At 43.3% G+C, this 18,564-nt stretch overlaps 1 protein-coding gene across 2 annotated transcripts in view; it reads left to right on the forward strand.

The window, feature by feature from the left end:
• The window catches only part of KCNK12 (potassium two pore domain channel subfamily K member 12), a 30,115-nt gene extending 17,258 nt beyond the window's left edge, over nt 1–12,857 (forward strand). Inside the window, exons 2-3 of one of the 2 annotated variants that reach the window (XM_069799941.1) lie at nt 1,348–2,239; nt 5,808–12,857. In XM_069799941.1, the coding sequence (XP_069656042.1) occupies nt 1,348–2,239; nt 5,808–5,844 (929 nt within the window). In that variant the 3' untranslated portion in view covers nt 5,845–12,857. Of the gene's footprint in view, nt 1–1,347 lie in introns of both variants that reach the window. The other variant, XM_069799942.1, reaches the window with a different exon arrangement.
• The last annotated feature ends 5,707 nt before the right edge of the window (nt 12,858–18,564 follow it).

Consider the following 18,564-nt stretch of genomic DNA (forward strand, 5'->3'; position numbering starts at 1 on the left):
CTCATTATATGTAGGAAATATTTTCCTGTTGCTGTTTAAAGGTGCATCATGATAATAAAGTGGATTTAATGATTTCATTATGCTCTATGCTAAAAGTAGCTCCTTTTTCTTCACAGCCTTTCACTGATATGGTCTGATGTTGATATTTACCTCCCTGAATATGTTACTTGCTCAGCATTTTCGTGGAACAATAGGATAAAGAAATTTCAGCATGTGGATTTTTGACAAACCATTCATTTAAATTATATGTGGTTATTTGTTCATGGGACATGAGCACTCATCTCAATCCCATCAGTACACTTTTTGACTGAACCACTGAGCAGTTTTACAGGGAAGAATAGCAGAACAAGGGCAATACCTACAGAACTGAGTTTCAGAAGAATCTTCCTGAGATAATATGTGAAATATATGTAATTCTTTTTCATAGAATAACTGGTATCAGCAAATAATGTGGAGCAAACTTACTGTATGTATTTGCATGCAAATTTAAGATCACTTTTGCTGCTACTTAAGCATTTGTAGCTACAAGGCATTACTGCTTACATATGAAATTACGTGTAGGAGTAATGTCAAAATACAACTCTTGTAAAGAAGCGGTGAATTAATATTGCTGCTGGATCTTTCCAGAGTTTGTATGCTCTGATTTTTCTGTTCAACTGTGCAGCAGTGTTTTTCACTGCTGTAATTATCAGTCTGCAAGATCCTAGTGCTCCCAGTCTGCCAGGCAGCTCCACAGTGTGGGTATCTTGCCGATGGCTTTTCCTTCCTTCTGTGCTGATACCAGGTGGGGTAGTTGCAGTTGGGATTTGGTTAAGACTTCAAAGTGCTGTTATTTTTAAAACAATTTTTGATACTTGGGAGGTGGTTTGGTTTTTTTTCCTGTTAATACAACCTGAAAACTTCTCAGCAAGAATGGTGTAATCAGACCTTGATAAAAGCATTACACTGGGTTACAGCTTGTGAACAGAGAGCTTAAACTTTCCATCAGGCCATGCTGGCTCACACGCGTGGGAGCAGAGAAATGGCCTTCTCGCCTCATCCCACCTCAAAGAGGTTTGGGCTCAGGAATGCTTCCACCTGCTTTTACAGAGTGGCGTTGCTCTGTTAATACGCTGCCTTTCATCTCTGCGAGGATTTTTTCCTCACTCTTGAGTTTTAGTCATCTCGTTGAGTTTTCTGGTGCCTTCTTCATTCTTTACAAAACTCGGTTTCATGTTGGCCTAAGCTGACTTGGAGATAGCGCTCCTTTTGTGCAGTGAGATGGGACCTTTATTAAGTTACATATGTCCTGAGCTTATGCATGCAAAACTATGTCACTAACGTTAGCCATTTATCTCCACACCTTAGGTTTTGGAATGACCACACCGGCAACCGTGGCTGGAAAAGTATTCCTCATCGTGTATGGCCTTTTTGGGTGTGCCGGGACTATCCTTTTCTTCAACCTCTTCTTGGAGCGCATTATCTCTCTCCTGGCATTTATCATGAAAGCGTGCCATGAGAGACAGCTGCGAAGAAGCGGTCTCCTACCTCCCAACTTCCGAAGGGGGCCAGCAATGTCCGGGGTGGGCAGCCTCGTGGGGTGGAAGCCATCCGTTTACCACGTGATGCTGATTCTGGGAATTTTTGCTATTACCCTTTCCTGCTGCGCCTCCGCAATGTACACGGCGGTGGAAGGATGGAACTACGTTGACTCCTTGTACTATTGCTTTGTCACCTTCAGCACCATCGGCTTTGGAGATTTGGTAAGCAGCCAAAACGCTGCATACCAGAATCAGGGATTATACAGATTCGGAAACTTCATATTTATATTAATGGGGGTATGTTGCATATACTCTCTTTTTAATGTCATCTCAATTGTAATCAAGCAAGTTTTGAACTGGGTGTTGAAAAAATTCGAATGCAGATGTTGCCCAAAGTGCCATAAATCAAGTGCCCGCCTCGGACGTCGCAACGCCATCACCCCAGGAGCCCGCCTGCGTCGACATAACATCTCAATAGATGCTGATGGACAGTACGACAGTGACACCGAGGGGAGGAGGCTCTCTGGAGAGATGATCTCCATGAGGGATCTCACGGCATCGAATAAAGTCTCCCTGGCCATTTTGCAAAAGCAGTTGTCGGAGACGGCCAATGGCTACCCGAGGAACGTTTGTATCAATACGAGACAAAATGGTTTCTCCGCAGGGGTGGGTGCTCTAGCCATCATGAACAACCGCTTGGCAGAAACGAGTGATTCTAGGTAGAGTTTTTGAAATTCCTTTTGTTTCTTTAATAAAAATAAAATGGCGATTAGGGTGGAATTATTACTGTAAGTTACTGGAAAGTTTTAAATTCAGAGACAGCCTTGGTATTCATTGGGCGTTCAGCATTTTAGTTGCTGGGGGTTTTATAAGTCTTCTCTAATATGCAGTAACATCTTTACCGTAATGTTACGATTTTCCCCAAAGGGGTTTTTGGAAGAGACTTGGACGTCTTTGATGCAGAATCTGATGCAACTATAGAAGGATGATGTGTATGGTTAGGATGGTGTCAAACCCAACATGTTCTTCTTCAGAACATAGCCTGAACCCAAACTCTGTGTTAAAATGCATAAAATGGGCAGGTCCAGCTCCAGATTCAAACTTGGGGTTGGTAAGGTTTGGCTAAACCGGTATCTCACAGTTTGTTGAAGTCTGGCTCTGGCCCTGAATTTTGTGTTCAATGCTCTTCAGCAATTCCTCATGGCAAGCCTGTATATAACATACACGTAGGTGACTGCAGTTATACCAGCTTTAGGGTGATTGTGCTTCACTTGAATAATCCTACTGACTTCAGTGGTAAAGGATCGAATGGGCTGCATTTCCCTGGCTACAAATGATGGTTTTTAGCCAGTCTTGTGTGAAACTCTACCTGCTACCTAACTCTTAAAAGTCAGGGGATTATCAAGAACCATGTTAAAATGTGCAAAACTGTTCCTACCTACTGAATAACTGAAACCAGGCAATTGTCAGCTTCGATACTGACTTCATTTAATGCAAGAAAAGCCAGTATGCACCTCTGGTGTCAAATGATTGCATCACCACTGAAATGCTTATTCATTACTTTTACATGAAAATAAGTAGCTAAAATGAATGGAGGCTCTCTGTTGTCCTAAATTTGCATCTTTTGCTTCTGCAATATTGTTGCAGAGATTCATGCAAATTATTTCCTTGCAGTTCTTTGGGGGCCGCAACCCTGTACTTGTACCCCACAAATCTGATTGTGTAGGTTATACAGAAGAGCACTGCTTTGGAGCTCCCCCAGAAGCTGGCTGCCCCCAAAACATTGGTACTAAGTCATAATTGGCCATAGGCAATTGCTGCTGTCTTAAGACATATTGAACCTGTGCTAGCCCAAACTGCTGAAGAACCAGAAGCAAACCTGGTCTAAGTGTCTAGTTTAGCATGACAAATGGGTGCAGAGGAATTGCTGCAAATCTCTTCCAGAAATATATGCACAGCTCTGGATCGTTTCTCTAAATTCTCTGTGCTAGGCCACTCCTTTAATGCCGTGAAGGTAATAAAAAGGCTTCTGCTGATTCCAGCAAGAAATAAGACTTAAGCATAAAGTCTGAGAAGCCACAATGGCCTGCTCTTGAAAACTGCTTGGGAAATTATAGGCAAGATCATGAGTACTACGTTGATCGCTGAATAAATTGAAAAAGCTGATGAAAACAAATTAGGATTATTAGAAATGTCTGAAAATATTTCCATTAAGTTTCATATAGATATTTTACTCTGTTGTTTACTTACTTCATTTTGCATGGGTTGGGGGTATCCCATCATTTTTGCTTTCCTTTAAATTTGTAGTAGCGCAAAACATTTTGGAATTTAACCTTGGAAAACTAACTTTTAACTTGAGGTTTTGCACACCTGCCAGCTGAGTACGGCAGTGATTGTATCTTTTGCCTAAAGGAGAATGAATCAGAGCAACAGATAAACCATCACACATGGATGTGTATAAACATAGTCACAGCTTTTATCAAGATGCATTTGGCCAGAAACAGGCAATGATGTTTGTATTCTGTTTCTAGCTGATGCAGACTCATACTTAAGAGTACGTGGTATGGCAGAGACCGCATTCAAGAGGCATTCATCTGGCAGGAGCTTCCTTGGTGGCAGAGAGACTCCCTAAGGTCCATGAGTCTGAGTGCCTGTCTGTCTGTGCACTCCATCTCAGATCCTACCTTTGAGTGGCCCTTTGAAGAAGCAGGCAGAGGTCAGAGTGCTCGGTGAGCATAATTTGAAGCCCACTGAAGGATAAATTTAAGCGGGATGTGTAGGGGCAGGTTATGGTCTGGGAAAGACTCAGACTGATTGGAAAGACCCAGCTCAGGAAGGCGCCTTCCAGAGACTCGGGGGACATCTGTGGAAACAGCAGAAGCAGGGAACCAAAAGGATGAAAACATGTTCTTTTCCCTCAGGATTACCCCCAGGGGTACATCTCTAACTATGATGATTTATGTGTTTGTTTATTAAGAGTGTGAATGGGGCTCTGATCTTTTTTTTTTTTTCAGCTAGACCTCTCTTAGGGTTGTACCTTGGTACACTTGCCATCTTGGGGACTATTACTCATTAGAATGGACCCCGCTGTGTGTAGTGCTGCATAAATGGAGGCAGACAGGCTCTGTCCCGAAGGACTTAGGAGTTTGAATAGATAGGACCCCAAGCCACAGCAGAATTACTTAGGTTTATTATTTTACTCATAAAAACATGTTCAAATGCATTAACATTCTGTGAGCTCAAGAACTATATTTTTTTGATAACAAATTTGCAAATTAAGGGGGTTTATTTTTTCAGTAAGTTGTTTTTAAAGGTTAAATAGTATAGCTATGATTAGGGACCTGTTTAAATGTTTGTAAATTGTTTTCAAACTACCTATTCCTGCCTAGGAAATACAGTGAAGTAATAGGAAATTGTACATACCTCCCCAGCTATTTCTGTAGTTTTTTTGAGTCCAATCAAAGGCAGACACGCAGTCTGTTGTAATACGATTTAAATGTTTCCGACTCTTTTTGGTACCGTTGGTCACAGTGGTGCCACTGCAGGACCCTTTGCAGTTCCTGACTCCAGGGGTGTTGGATTGGCTGCTAGAGCTGGGTTCCCCAAGGGATTTGGGCATCTGATTGCTACTTTATGGACTTAGGTCTAATGTTTCTTTACTCCCAAGATCCTTGATAAACTCCATGCTGCTTCTCATTAGCCTCAGAGGTGTATAAAGTGCATGCCCAGTTGTCTACCAGTGCCCCTATTTCTTGCAGCACACGTATCCACCGAAGCTGACACAACTCAACCACAGGGACCCCCGGCTCGTATCTAAGTCCTGTAAAAATCCCCAAACCCATCGAGGTCAGCAAGGCCAGTTTATGAGACGGTTCGGGGCACGGTTACTGAGCTGGGTCTCACTGGGGAGCATCTGACAAGGGGTGGCCTTACAGTTCCCTCATATTCAGTGGCTGAAGTATTTTTCAAGGACGCGTGAAAACCAAGCTCCAAATCTCTACTCTTCTGCCTGCTAGCATTACCTGGGCACCCGTCGCTCGAGTACATGAGCCAAGAGGAGATTTGGGATCAGTCTTTCCTAGACCTCCCTGCTCTTTCTTAAGCATTTGTATTTTTTAATGACAACTTCTCTTTAAACTTGCCAGACTTGGGCATGTAACTCCTCTCTTTTATTGTGCATGGTCCAACTGAGGTTTCCCCAGGGCGGCCTGCTCCTTTTGTGAATTAAACCCTAAACATGCACCAGTTGCACCAAGTGCAATTCCTCCTGGTATTTCATTTTCACAGACAAAGCAGATACCTGCAATACATGGACACAGGCTGAAGCACAAGAAGTCAGAAGGAAACTGAAGGAACAGAGTGGGACAGTGAAAGCACACTGCACTAGATTGCACTTTCTTTTCAGGTGACTTGGAAGTTGTATTACATTCTTGAAATTAGGGGTTTTTTTTCCCCAGGTTTTATTTTTGGACAGCCTTGACAGAATGCAATTAACTTAGGATTTAAAAGTTCATCTTCCTTGATACAACCCCCTCTGCACCACCCTGCAAAACAGCCCCAGTGACTCCCAGCTGGCACAGACCCAGACATCCCAGTTGCCTGCTGAGCAGCTGTACAGGCAGCACAGGCAGGAGCTCAGACCCCATGCCCCAAATTGGTATTTTGCTGTCTGAGCCCGAGAAGAGCATTCGGGAGCAGCAAAAAGCTGCAGGACTTAGGTCTTCTCTGTGAGCCAGCCCTTAGCGAGAGCAATGGTTGCACAGGCATGAGCTGCTCGGACCTCCAGAGAGAAGGGAGGAGGTACCGTGTACTAATACCTTGCAGATGAGAATTAAAATTTAAGTGAAAATTAATAAAGGACAATGACCAAATTCAAGTGATGGTTTCCGTTTCCCCTGGAGCTCAGGGCAGAAACGGGTACAAGGAACAGTTTCTTGTGAAACCTGTAGTGTTTGGCAAGTCGCTACATTTACTTCTTGGAGTTTGTCTTCCCCGTGTGTCTTGGACAAAGTTTGGAGTCACAGTGAGATGTCATCCGATTCTCTCTGGTTTCTTCCCATCTGCAAACACACTTCTCACTTTGTGCAAAAAATTCAGATAGCTTTTAATTTCCTTGCAATGCGAAGGATGTCCTTCAGGCAATATAGATGTTCAGAGGAGTAATCTCATTGACCTCAGTTGCAGATGGAGGTTTCTGAAGGACGAGGCTGTAGTTTGCCTGTCTCCCTGTGGAAGAAGCATTGCACAAGTAACTCCCATTACCGCTAGCAAGACGCACAGAGGTACTTCAGGCAGTGGTTGGGGCCACGCAGCAGTAGGCACAACTGAAAATGGAAAGAAGGTCTGTTACAAAGGATATTTCTGCCTCTTTGACGTGTACATACTAACTGGTCACCCAGCTGCCAGCTCTAATTGCAGTAGGAGTTACTGGTGGAAGACAGGAGAGGTACAAGAATCACACAAAAGCTGTCGGTGACGGCCCCAGAGATGCACTGCGATGCTGCCTGTCAGCGCAGCGCTTGGTCTCGCAGCATGGCATCAGCCCTGGCGCTTAGTCTTTTCTCCTCCCCAGCTTTCACGGGTGAAAATTTGGGTATACTACAACCATTTACCTGTATTTCAGTCATGTCTTGACTTGCAGCTGAAAGGAGGACTTTAGCAGCAGTGGAGACCATACAACCAGGCACGCGGGCTCAGTATAAACCTGATTGCCTACGTGAGATGAATTTATAATTTTATGAAAATTAACTGTAGCAATGAGACCATTCTCACTTTTTTGTGTTTTTCTAACCTTTAACTTGAAAAATATTCAGTGACTAATTATTACAATGAATGTTCAGAGTTAATCTAAACAAAGTCATACTTTGCTGATTGCTAGCAAATCTATGGATATGGCTTCTGCTCTAATTGGATTACTAATGTGCCTTTCCAAACCAATGCACATTTTCAATCTTATATTTACATAATACAATACATGTTACGTTACATAATAAATTCAATTAGGGCACATTAATACGTGACTCACAGAAAATAACTAATGAAGTGTGCATTGCACATTGTACAACCAATGTGCAATTTCTTTTTCGTGACTACGTCCACATTTGAGCTCATATTCTGCTTTTGTGAATGCTCATGGTAGGAAAACAGAAGCATTACACTGTAGCAAATGCAGGAAGGTATGGCCAATTCCACTGCGATTTGACGTATAGGTTAAGCATATTAGTGTATGCACACTAAGTTCATTATGCATGATAAATCTGTCATGTAGCAATGGCACAGAGGAAGGACTACTTCGGTTTACATGGCCACAGTCCGAATGCAGCTAGCAATAAAGACACATGCCTTTTTTCTTACTCTTTTTGTTTATTAAATGGGTAACATCCACCCTTTAATTAGAATATACCTTTAAACCACACACACACACAAAAAAAAAAAAAAAAAAAAAAAAAAAGGCGCAATTGCCCTAAATATTGCATAGCTAAAAAGAGGTCTAGGATCGAATTGAAACTTGCAACTCTCAGGAACCAAAATGGTGTAATTTGCTTTCAAGTGGGGCTGCATAGCTGCTGCCTTCCTATCTATTGTGTTTAGTCCTTCCTTGGAAAAGGAAAGCGACAGTAAATATGGATACAGTTTTTTAGCAGAGTACCCAATAGTCTGGCAATTTAGCATGAGAAAAAAAACCAAAAGTTTTCTCAAGGTACAGCAAGTGTATTGTTATTAATGAATGAAAAGTGTGGGGAGAGGGAAAGGCTCAGAAGTGTTTTCCAGCAAATCCAGCAGAAAACCAAAGACGTGCTTTGCTCTCCATACGCACATGCATTACGCCCTGTCACAAAATGGTGAGATGCTGTCAAAGCCCCGAGTAGCTCTTGTTGCATCACAGGCTCAGCTACCTCATCTGGACCATGGAGAGAAGTATTTTGTGAGACACGGGGGGAAGAGGGAGGGACTGCATGCTTACACTCACCACCCGCACTTCATTCAGGAGGTGAACACTGTCAAGGGCTGATTTTGGGAAGACGATCACCCAGCCTACTACTGGAGAAGCAGCCACGCTCATCCCTTAGAGCGATGAACAATATTTTGGGCATATCACAGGTGCAGATTCCCATGCCTCCAGTCCCCCCAGTCCCGGGGCCGTGTCATGCCCAGGTGTGTCCTAGCCAGCTCCCAAGCCTGGACTCGGTACAAGGATGTAGGTGGATTTGGAATTGTGTAACATCATTGTCCCAAGTGTTTTCAGGATTAGGCCCTCCCGCAGGTGGTGCTTTATCAGACCGTCTAAGAAATACAACGATGTCCCCATAATCCCTTTGTACTTCACAGACTCTAAGACTACTTTTTAAAGCCAGTGAGTCAATGCAAAATTAATACTTTTATAATAATACACAATAAACAACATGACAAAAATTACTGACATTTCTGACGAGGTGCAATTCAAACACCAAGTATTTTCTCAATGGCTCTAGTTTCCTAATTTTTGTATTAGTGAATCAGTTTTATTCCCTGCAAGTAAAATTATGTCCAGAAAATTTTTGCTTATAGTAACATCCATGGGCTGTACAGGCTGTGCAAGAATTCAGTTCCAATTTTATTGTAAAACCTCAGTACCTGAAAGCACAACATCTGAAAAATGGTTTGGGGTTCGGGTTTTTTTGTGTGTCTGTGTCTGTGTGTGTAGACATTGTTTATTTACAAAAATAAAAAATGCCATCATTCTACATATACAGACACACATTTTTAGCTCACTAGAATACTACCTTATTGTATACTCTCTGCAAAAATATTAGTTCCAGATTCCAAGCCAATTTAAATTACAATATAGCTGCTCAAAAGTATTCCTGTTTATTTTATTTCTTTTTAAAGGGGCATAGCTTGGTAGATATCTTTAACTGAGCTGGCATTATTATCTCCTATTACAAACATCAAGAATTTTACTTCTGCAGTTAATTCCACTGGGTTTGGTATTTGCTTACTTCTGTATTTCACTAAGTGTGAACTGTAAAAGGAACAACCAGTTGTGTGCTGGTTTCTGGTTGGTATCACTTTCCCATTTGCATTGATTGCAAACAGCTCAAATATTAACACCAGCAAATTATCCAGCAGAAGTTCCCAGACACACCAAAATTAGACACTTTTCTGAATATTTTTCTTTAAAAAATTGTTTTGTAAAATCTTGATTATGAGTATAAACTACATGTCATGGTTGGAATTAGCAGACTGAGTATTTTTCTTACCAACAGAAATCCTTGACACGAACTCAGTGAAAGATGCTAAAGATCCAGTTTTATGTAAAAAGACCTTCCTATTTTATTTGCCCATTTTATCTAATTTGTTTAAAATTTTTAAAAGCTAGTCAGAAGGATGTAAATCCCAGTTGGAAAGTGCCGTACGCTGTACATTCACTCCTATGAATAGAGTTTCTAAAGGGATTAAAATCGAGACTACCTGATCACTGCAAACACAGTTGCAGGTACAGATCTTCAAAACTTGAATATTTTTACCTGCGAGGCAATCGCAAACTAAGGACATGCTAATGTAATTCTAATTCAGGCAAAGAAACCTAAATAGTAGAGCTCCACTCGCTACTAAGCACTTTTATCAAAAAGACCACAGCGTCAAAGATCATTTACTGGCTCTCGATGCCCAAAGGTGTTATTTTGTAGGTCGGTTGGGTGGCTGGGAGTTTACGCCGGGCTGGGTGAAGCAGCTTAGCGGGGTGATACCAGGCAATTCCCGTCGCTGTGCCTCAGGACGGGGTTTGCCATCGCCCCGGCCCGCTGCGGCTCCCAAGGACCGTCCTTGTCTTTCGGTGTTGTACGTGCCTGCCCCTGCCTTTGACTTGGGGCTAGCAACTGTGCTGTCTGAATTGTCAAGGTACAAAAAGACAGAGAAAGGCAGAAGAAAAAGAGAAAAAAGAAGACTGACATTATATTGAGCCGCCCCTGAGAAGCACAGCAAATGCTGTAGCCCGTGCTAGACTGTTTCTGGCCACCTTTGAACCCCAGTTAGTTCCCAAAACGAGCATTTGGGACCCAGGTGCAGTTATCGACTCATTTTACATTCAGCCTCTGCACCGGCAAAGCAGTAACGCTGTGATCCTACTTTTCCTCATTAAATGGATAGATTTGTTTAGGCTTTCTGTATGATGACAGCATACATAAATATTACAAGATTAATCAGTTACCAAGTCTGGTTATATTTACTAAGAGATCTTTATCTGTAAAAAAGGGGAAAATTGTCTTACCATCCTACAAGTACAGTGAAGCAACAAAAGAAGTGGTGCTCTGAACAGAAAGTAAGGTGCTAAAATATAGAGTTGGGCCCCAAAGCTCAGGCACGCGACACAAAATTACCGTAGCGTTCATTCCTAATGCTCAATGCACCTGCATCTTGAGGGAAAGCCTCAGTTTCTGACAGCACCAGGGTAGTCAAGGCTTGTATTTTCTTCCTCTGTATGAAAGCAAAACGTATTTGAGGAGATGCCTTGCTCTGAATAGCACTCGGGGACAGAGTTGCCTCCATCCTGAAATTTAAGCGTGCCCGTGGTCCAGAGACATGAATACTGGTCCAGTCCCCAGCAGAAAATGGACCTGCCTCGGGGTGTCTGTGGGTTTTGGAGAGGAGCTGAATGTCACGGCAACCTGCAGCTGCCTCCTCCGGCCAAGCCTCCCCCGGCGTGGGCTCCATCCCACCACTGCCAGCCCCTGCTCTGCAGCAGCAAATGTACTGCCAGGAAAGCAGTGCAAATCATCAGCAATGCGGTCATATCCCTGCCTTCTTAATGGGCTAAAAAACATCAGAAAATATAGAGATCATTTTCTATTTTAATGATCAAAAGGGTGTTGCCCATTATTCACAGCCTACACACAAGATGTCATGATTTTCAATTTTCCTGCACTGATCATTCAATCCATTTGAGGGCTGACCTTCAAGTGGTCATGGTTATTCAAAAAAAAAGAGAAAAACCCAAAAAACCAAACAACCCCCCCCAATATCAGCATATGAGAAAAGCAAAATAATCCTAAATGAGACAGTAATGATCCCACATGCAAAAGCTGTGAGCAGAGCTGCCTCTGTCCATAGCAGCCAGCTGCTTCCCCAGCAGTGGGAGAAGTTTGGGTTCAGGAGAGCATCAGCTGGATGTTTGGGGTGCTGGACATTGCCCTGCAAACAGCTGCAGCACCAAAAATGGCACTTTCCAAACAAGTTTCTGCAGCTCTTTCTACACTGTTAGGGACATTTCGCATCACCTGTATTGAAATCAGAGGATGGCAGCAAGTCTTAGACAAGGTTTTTACTCTCATCAGTGAATATGGGTGTTAGCCAGGGACTATTGTAACAACCAAGGGGAATTTCAGCTGAGTGTTGGTCAGAAAAAAATGACATTTCTCTGGCTAGAAACAGCTGCAGCAGGTCCCTGTGTCTGGCATCACTCAACGTACTCCCAAAGAGTTGAACAATACAGAAATTACCTAAATAAGCTAGGAAACAAATGCTGCTCTTGCCTGAATCTGGAGTAACTTAGTTGAATTGCAGGTAGTAAATAGCCTAATGAAACAGACATAAAGACTTTTAAATGCCTGCTAGAAGTCAAAAGGAGCTGCATGCATTTTTCCAGTACAATTTCAGTTGTGTTTACCGAGTCAAGAGGTAAAATGAAGAAGCGTAAATTCCTGTAAATCATTGATTTGAAAATACAGATTTTTATTCTCTTTCAGATGATGCTTCCTAGCAAAACATTAAACTGGAAAAATTTCAAGATTGAAATCTATTTAAACAAGTGGCATTTTTTAAAATGCTTTAATTCTGGGCTGACAGGAACTTTGCCTCCAACACATACTCTAATTGTGAGTGCTTTTAACGAATCGGTCCTATTTTTGATGCCAGCTCAGGATTTTTCCACTGTAAGATCTTTGAATGAAGAGGACAAAAAGCCATATACAAAGCCAATTAAATGCAGATCACACTTCTACTGGTACGTTATATACAGTTTGCAGACAAAAATGGGTATTTTGGGCTTGGCACCCCTTCATTCACAGAAGCATGGTTATGGACCTCGGAGGCAGAGGCGGCTGACGTGCAGCCGCACTGCAAAGCAGCGCAGAGGCGTTGGCGGAGAATGTGTAGAGCTGGGAGTTTAATGAGACCGTGGAGCAACCCACTGATGGTGTTCGGGGAACATTCCTGTGTGTTTTTAATGCTGTGATACATGACCGAGTATGAATTCTGTACACCTGGGAGGATGTCAAATTCCAGGTGACGTTTGGATTGTTGCAATTAAGCTGTTACAAAGACTTTTGAAATAAACAGGAGAAAAAATGTTGCCTGGGATGTGTATGCAAGTACTCTTCTTTTCTGAGCATGGGGAGCAGGAGGCAAGGCAGAAGCACCTCCTGGTTGAGAGATCCTCTCTGAAACAAATGGCTTGGAGATCACAGAGCCCTAAGGGGAGACCCCACAACCCCCCAGATGCTGACTAAACTGTGTATAGTCGAGCAGAGCCGGCGAGGATAATAGTGTGACATGCGTCTAATGTACATGACGGTCATGTATTAAAGTTTGCAGCTGACTGATCCTTTGCTTTACAGTAAAATAGAGAGCAGATGGAAACTGTTTGCTCAGTAAACAGTTGTAAGGCACTCCCTATATATCCCCTTTCCCCAACTTCCATTTGAATCAATAGGATCCATCTGTCCAAGGTATTAAGATAAATCCTGGAAATGTTGGTATTGACTAGAAAGGTGCTTAAATCACACTGCAAACAGAGAAATGTCACTGCACCAAACGTGGAGGCTTGCTAAGCTGGCTAGATAACATGGACCCAAAGTGCAAACCTTTCTGGTTTCTAAACCCAGCCAAAACCCATACTGCTGTCCCCATCTCCTTAGCTAATTAAAATTAGCCCCAGCCAGAGCTGGTGTTGGGGTGCTGGGTCCATGCTCTGGATGGCACCCGCTGCTGCGGTGTCCCAGACAGAGACACAACCTGCGAGGGCTGGTTTGACAGCCCTTGCTTGCCAAAACTCACTCAAATTGTTCTCCTGGCAGAAAGGGTAAGGGCTGAAGAGCTGCAGCTACCAAGAGTTATGCTGGGCCAGGCAGCAAGGGGAGGGGGAAGCTGTTGGCTGTTTAGCACTAATTCCACTGGTGCTAGGTGTCCTCAAAGATGCTGATGTCAGGAGTACAAATTCCCCTGGGATTTATTCAGGGTCTCCCATGCCTCAAAGAATTTAAGATTTTCTGAATATTTCAACTTTTTCAGAATTCCAGCCATGAAGTTCTTCATCACAGAATATGGGGGGGAAACTCTACTAATCTGATAGATATTCATATTTACGGAAAACACCTTTTTTTTTTTTTTTTTGAATAACAATTACACTTTCTACACCACTCCATTTTGATGTTATTGTTTTGATACCTTCCTGGTTTTCAAATATGTCCTTTCCTGGGGAACCACCAGCTCCCTCAGCTCATTTCCTAATGGGGAAAAAAACCCCATACTGAGCTCTGCTCTCCAAGAAGGCAGCAAAGCAAAGGAGGGGAAGAGAAAACTAACCTGGATGGCCGGCACCAGCAGCTCCCACAACTGCTCCTGGGAGCTCTCAAGTGGCTCGTCCTGGCGTTGGCAAAAGGCCACTGTGGAAGCATCCGTCCTTGGTGCGTATCGGGGGTGGGAGAAGACAACCGGCTCTCTGGGAGCCACCTTTCCTTGTTTCTGCTGCTGGTGGAAAGCTCATCCATGCTGCCCTCCGGTAAACCTGGGCTGGCTCGCTCGGACCCTCGGTGACCCCTCTAGGAATGGACACAAGGCTGTCGGTACCCAGCCAGGGCGTGCATCTGCGTCCAGCCCCCCCCAAACCCTTTCCAGAGGCAGGAGTGTAAAAACAATCCTTAATCCAATTTCTTGCAGCAGGATCCCACCCTCACATAAGGGCTGCATTTATATTTATATTTACATTTCTATTATGCTCACTGCAAGGCATTTACATTACAGAGGTGATGGGGCCACCTCAAGCTCCCAAATGCGAAGCTGGGATCTTACCGCACACACGTACCAGTACAGCGTTCGGGCTGTCTGCTGGCACGTCACCGCTGTGCGCGCTGGCCCGCACAACGGGCACATGTGCATTTTTGACACCCCCATCCTGCTCCCAGCTCACTGAGACATGGCAGAAGATGTGGCCTTAATTTTGAGAGAATCGAGTGCACTGGATAGAACCCTGCACGAGGGCTGATTACATACATGGTGAGACAGTTACAGATGATTCATTAGGCCTTGTGCAGTGTGATTTGGGGTTTAATGACATATTACGTTTTCCAGTGGTTCCAGCCACCGAGCTGCAAACTTCATTGGATTAAGATGACTGCTGTTGCATTTTCCTGGGTCTGAGTTTCATTCCCCTCCCACCTCCGGTGGGCATCTGATCACACACCAAGAAACACGCTGTCACCTCCTTCGCAAGTCTATACCCTATCCAGAAAGTGCATTTTGTGCTACTATTACATTTATACAGGAAGGTTATGTAAAGGTTAAAATCTGGCTCACCCTAGCGATGTAGCCAGTTATTTTGGTAGAAATTAGGCTATTTAAATGAGTGAGCCAAAAAAGGTTTCACCTGAAATACTCTTGAAATGTGCTGTAGAAGTCATCAAAGCCCTCACTGTGTTCCCTGTTTGTCTCTTTGCTTTTATCCATTTTAATTGGTCTCTTACCCTTTTATTCCTCTGCCTGCTTCCAGGTATCCTGTTTCCTTCCCACTGCTTTATTCTCCCAAACTAATTCGAAAGCAGTGTGTGAACTTGTGACCTGCTGAAATCAGTGACAAAACCTCCACGGCTGAGCTGATCACTACACCAGCTCTAAAAATAAATCACGCCTTCGTGTTTGCACTAAACCTCCCGGTTCCCCTCTGCCCCCCAAGCAATTCCTTCAAAAGACAAAGTGCCGTCACTGGGGGTGGTTAAAAACAGTTCATATCCTGTTAGGATTACAGGTTTAAAAATCTGAGTGCCAGGGAAACAAGGCGTTTACAGTTTTCGTAGGAAACGAACTCCCACAAGAAACATAGAACTTAATTTTGCTGTCAGGTGTTCCCACAGACTCCTCTTGAAAGCCAGCCAACGCTGTACATATGTGCCTGAAATCTGTTTTTTTAAAAAAGTTAGTTTATATTTAGATTGTCACCCTCCAGTCATTCAAAATGGTTCATGTGGGAAGTTTTTAATGCTGTGATGAAACCCTTTAATTTGGAATTTATTGACATTTGAGTGTCTATAATCACAGCCATACCGCTGCATTGACTTGGAGGCTGCCAGTCCTCCTGCAACCCCTGAGATCTTGCACAGACATAAGGTCCCTTTCCAGGAAAACCATCATCTGCTGCGTCCCCAAATGGCCAGTGAATGTGTGAGAGACACCCTATAAAAAAGATGTTAGGTGCCATCAAAATCAAGAAGACTTGGCCACGAGTCTCACCTCCCCAGAGTTTCAAACTGGTTTCCTTCATAGTTTTATTCTGTTTTAATTGTGAACTAAGTGAGCAGAACCTGAAGCAACACATTTGCGTCCACCCCGAGAGATGTGCTTGCAGGGAAATCTTATTTCCTATGCAATCTTCCATGTGAAAACTTCTGATTGCCTCTAACACAACAGATCATCTTGACACCAAGAGAGATGGCTTCCTGAGTGATTCAGCCCTGGAGTAATGGCAAATGATTGGGAATACTTTCTCTTTGGGCATGTTTGCAGAAACAGGAGAGGCAGCCCCCTTCCCTCACCCCGATAGCTGCAGGTACTGCAGGTGGATACGTGTTGTGCAAAGTTTTAGTCCATATGTCCACCACCACCTAAATGTCAATCAGTTGGCAAAATACTGCATGTATGGCTCTCTTGGCCAAGAAAACTATTCTGACGTTCTTATGCTACCAGTAAACTAGAGAAAGGAATAACAAAATACCTGGTGGAGTGGATCTAATGCATCTGTAATGGATGTGGTTGGGTTTGCTTTTGTGGTTAAGTAGCCATCTAATTGCACCTCTCTGCTTTCAGTATGGTTTGCTCTCCTATCACATATTACACCGAGAGCAGGCATATGTGCTAGAGGCACTTGGATGCTGATAGACCAGTAAAAACGTGCCAGTGCCTCCGGCACACAAGTTCTGTGCTGTTCTCAGATCTTCAGTCTGCTACCAGAGATAAACCCTCCTTCCTTGCTGAGCTGTGATGGCCACTCCTACCCCTTCCTGGGGAAACCATATGGGACAAGGGACTCCAAGCCTCTGCTCTTTCAGTAGGAAATATGTGGGAATTTGATCACAAGTGTCTTTCAAATGAGGGATTTCCACGAACCTGTGTTGTCCAGGAGAGGAAAACTGTTTAGCCGAACACACTACAGCAGCTTAATGATGTGACAAAATAAGTGATTAAATTAATGGAGGGACCAAACTCAGGAGGACTCTTCTGGGGTAGCGTGAAGGGGTCGCTTTGCTCTATCCACATGCTTTGGGCTCTCTCCAGCTCACTCCCAGCCTGGTCAGGCAGGGTCTGAAGTCTTCTCCTGCACTCCCAGCCAGAGACACGTCCATGCCAGGAGGTGCAACAGTCCATGTCGCATTACATCAACTGGATTGGCAATGCAAAATCAAACCAATTTATCTGAATTATACAGGGAGAGAAACACTCACTCCTGAAATCTCTGCAAATCAGGTAAAACCCATCAGGAATTAGAAAGGAACAAGCCAACATTGGATGAGATTGTTCATACCCATATAATGATGCTGAATCTTTGCTCTCGGCTCTTCCTGACTGCAAGTGAAATCTTGATCTGTACCAATATTTATTTTTATCTTTCATCTTCTAAATTGTAGGTATAATTAAGCAACCTCATAAGCATCAGCTGTTCTATTACAGAAGAAATGAAATATTCCTACATAGATCTAATAGGTGATGGTAAATGTTAGCATATACTTGAGAGCTGTGGGACCGTTTAAGCAGAAATTACCTTATATTAAAAACGGGCTATAGGCAGTTACAGGCTGTATCCACAGCCCTTTAGAGACAAAAATGAACCATCAAGAATAACTTTTTAGTGACGCTTTCCATCTGAAGTGCAATCACCTCTTTCCTAACTCCTCGGAGCATTATCAATAACGAGGAGTCCATGGATGAATTAGATACTCCGTCTTTGCTCCCTTCTCTTGCTGGCACTTCTACTGCCCGTGATTTCCAAGCATCTCATGTCCAGCCATAAGCTTATCCTCAAGCTTCTGAATGAGAAGCTTTCGGCACCCTCACTTCATATCCATTACTCAGTGATCTTAAGGGTCTTTTCCAACCTAAATGATTCTATGATTCTATATGCAGACACTCAGACACCGGAGAGTCAAGGACTTGTCCATCCTAACACGGGACATCCATGCAGGAATTAACAGAGATCCTTGAGCCCCAGACCAACGTCGTAGGCAGCACGTTTTTCTATGTGGTTTCTCCTGAAGATGATGAGGAGGAGAGTCCCAGCCCTACAAATCTTGAGCACCTTGGCTCCAACAGAAACAGACAGTATTTGGCATTTTCTGAATTTTTCACCAAACTGGCTCCCTTGTGCACGCAAAACTGGTAAAAGCGGACATCAGACCACAGCACCAAAAACTTGAGAGTATTATTAAAGGCAAATGAAAGAGCTGAAAGCAGATGTTGCCACGTATAAAGCTGATGGGGATGAATCCTTCCATCACGCAGGTATCAGAATTAGGAAGCAGGAGTCAGCAGCTCAGCTCAGTGGGATTTTAACAAAACATCCATTTATCAAAGTAGTCTAAAAAAAGCACAGCTCTAGGTTTTGAAACTGCCAGTGAAAAAGACAGCTGCATCTCTCAGCAATTTTAAAAGCTTTCCAAAGAATTACTTTATTTTTGCTTTGTACCTAAGCATTGAAAAGTTGATGAGCTAACTTTTTAGAAGTTTCTTTATGGTATCACCTCCCAGCCTGAATGTATTTTGATCTACACTGCTTTGCTGTAAAAATATTACTTCAAAAGTG

The sequence above is a fragment of the Haliaeetus albicilla genome, chromosome 13 (assembly GCF_947461875.1).
Source record: "Haliaeetus albicilla chromosome 13, bHalAlb1.1, whole genome shotgun sequence".
Taxonomy (NCBI): domain Eukaryota; kingdom Metazoa; phylum Chordata; class Aves; order Accipitriformes; family Accipitridae; genus Haliaeetus; species Haliaeetus albicilla.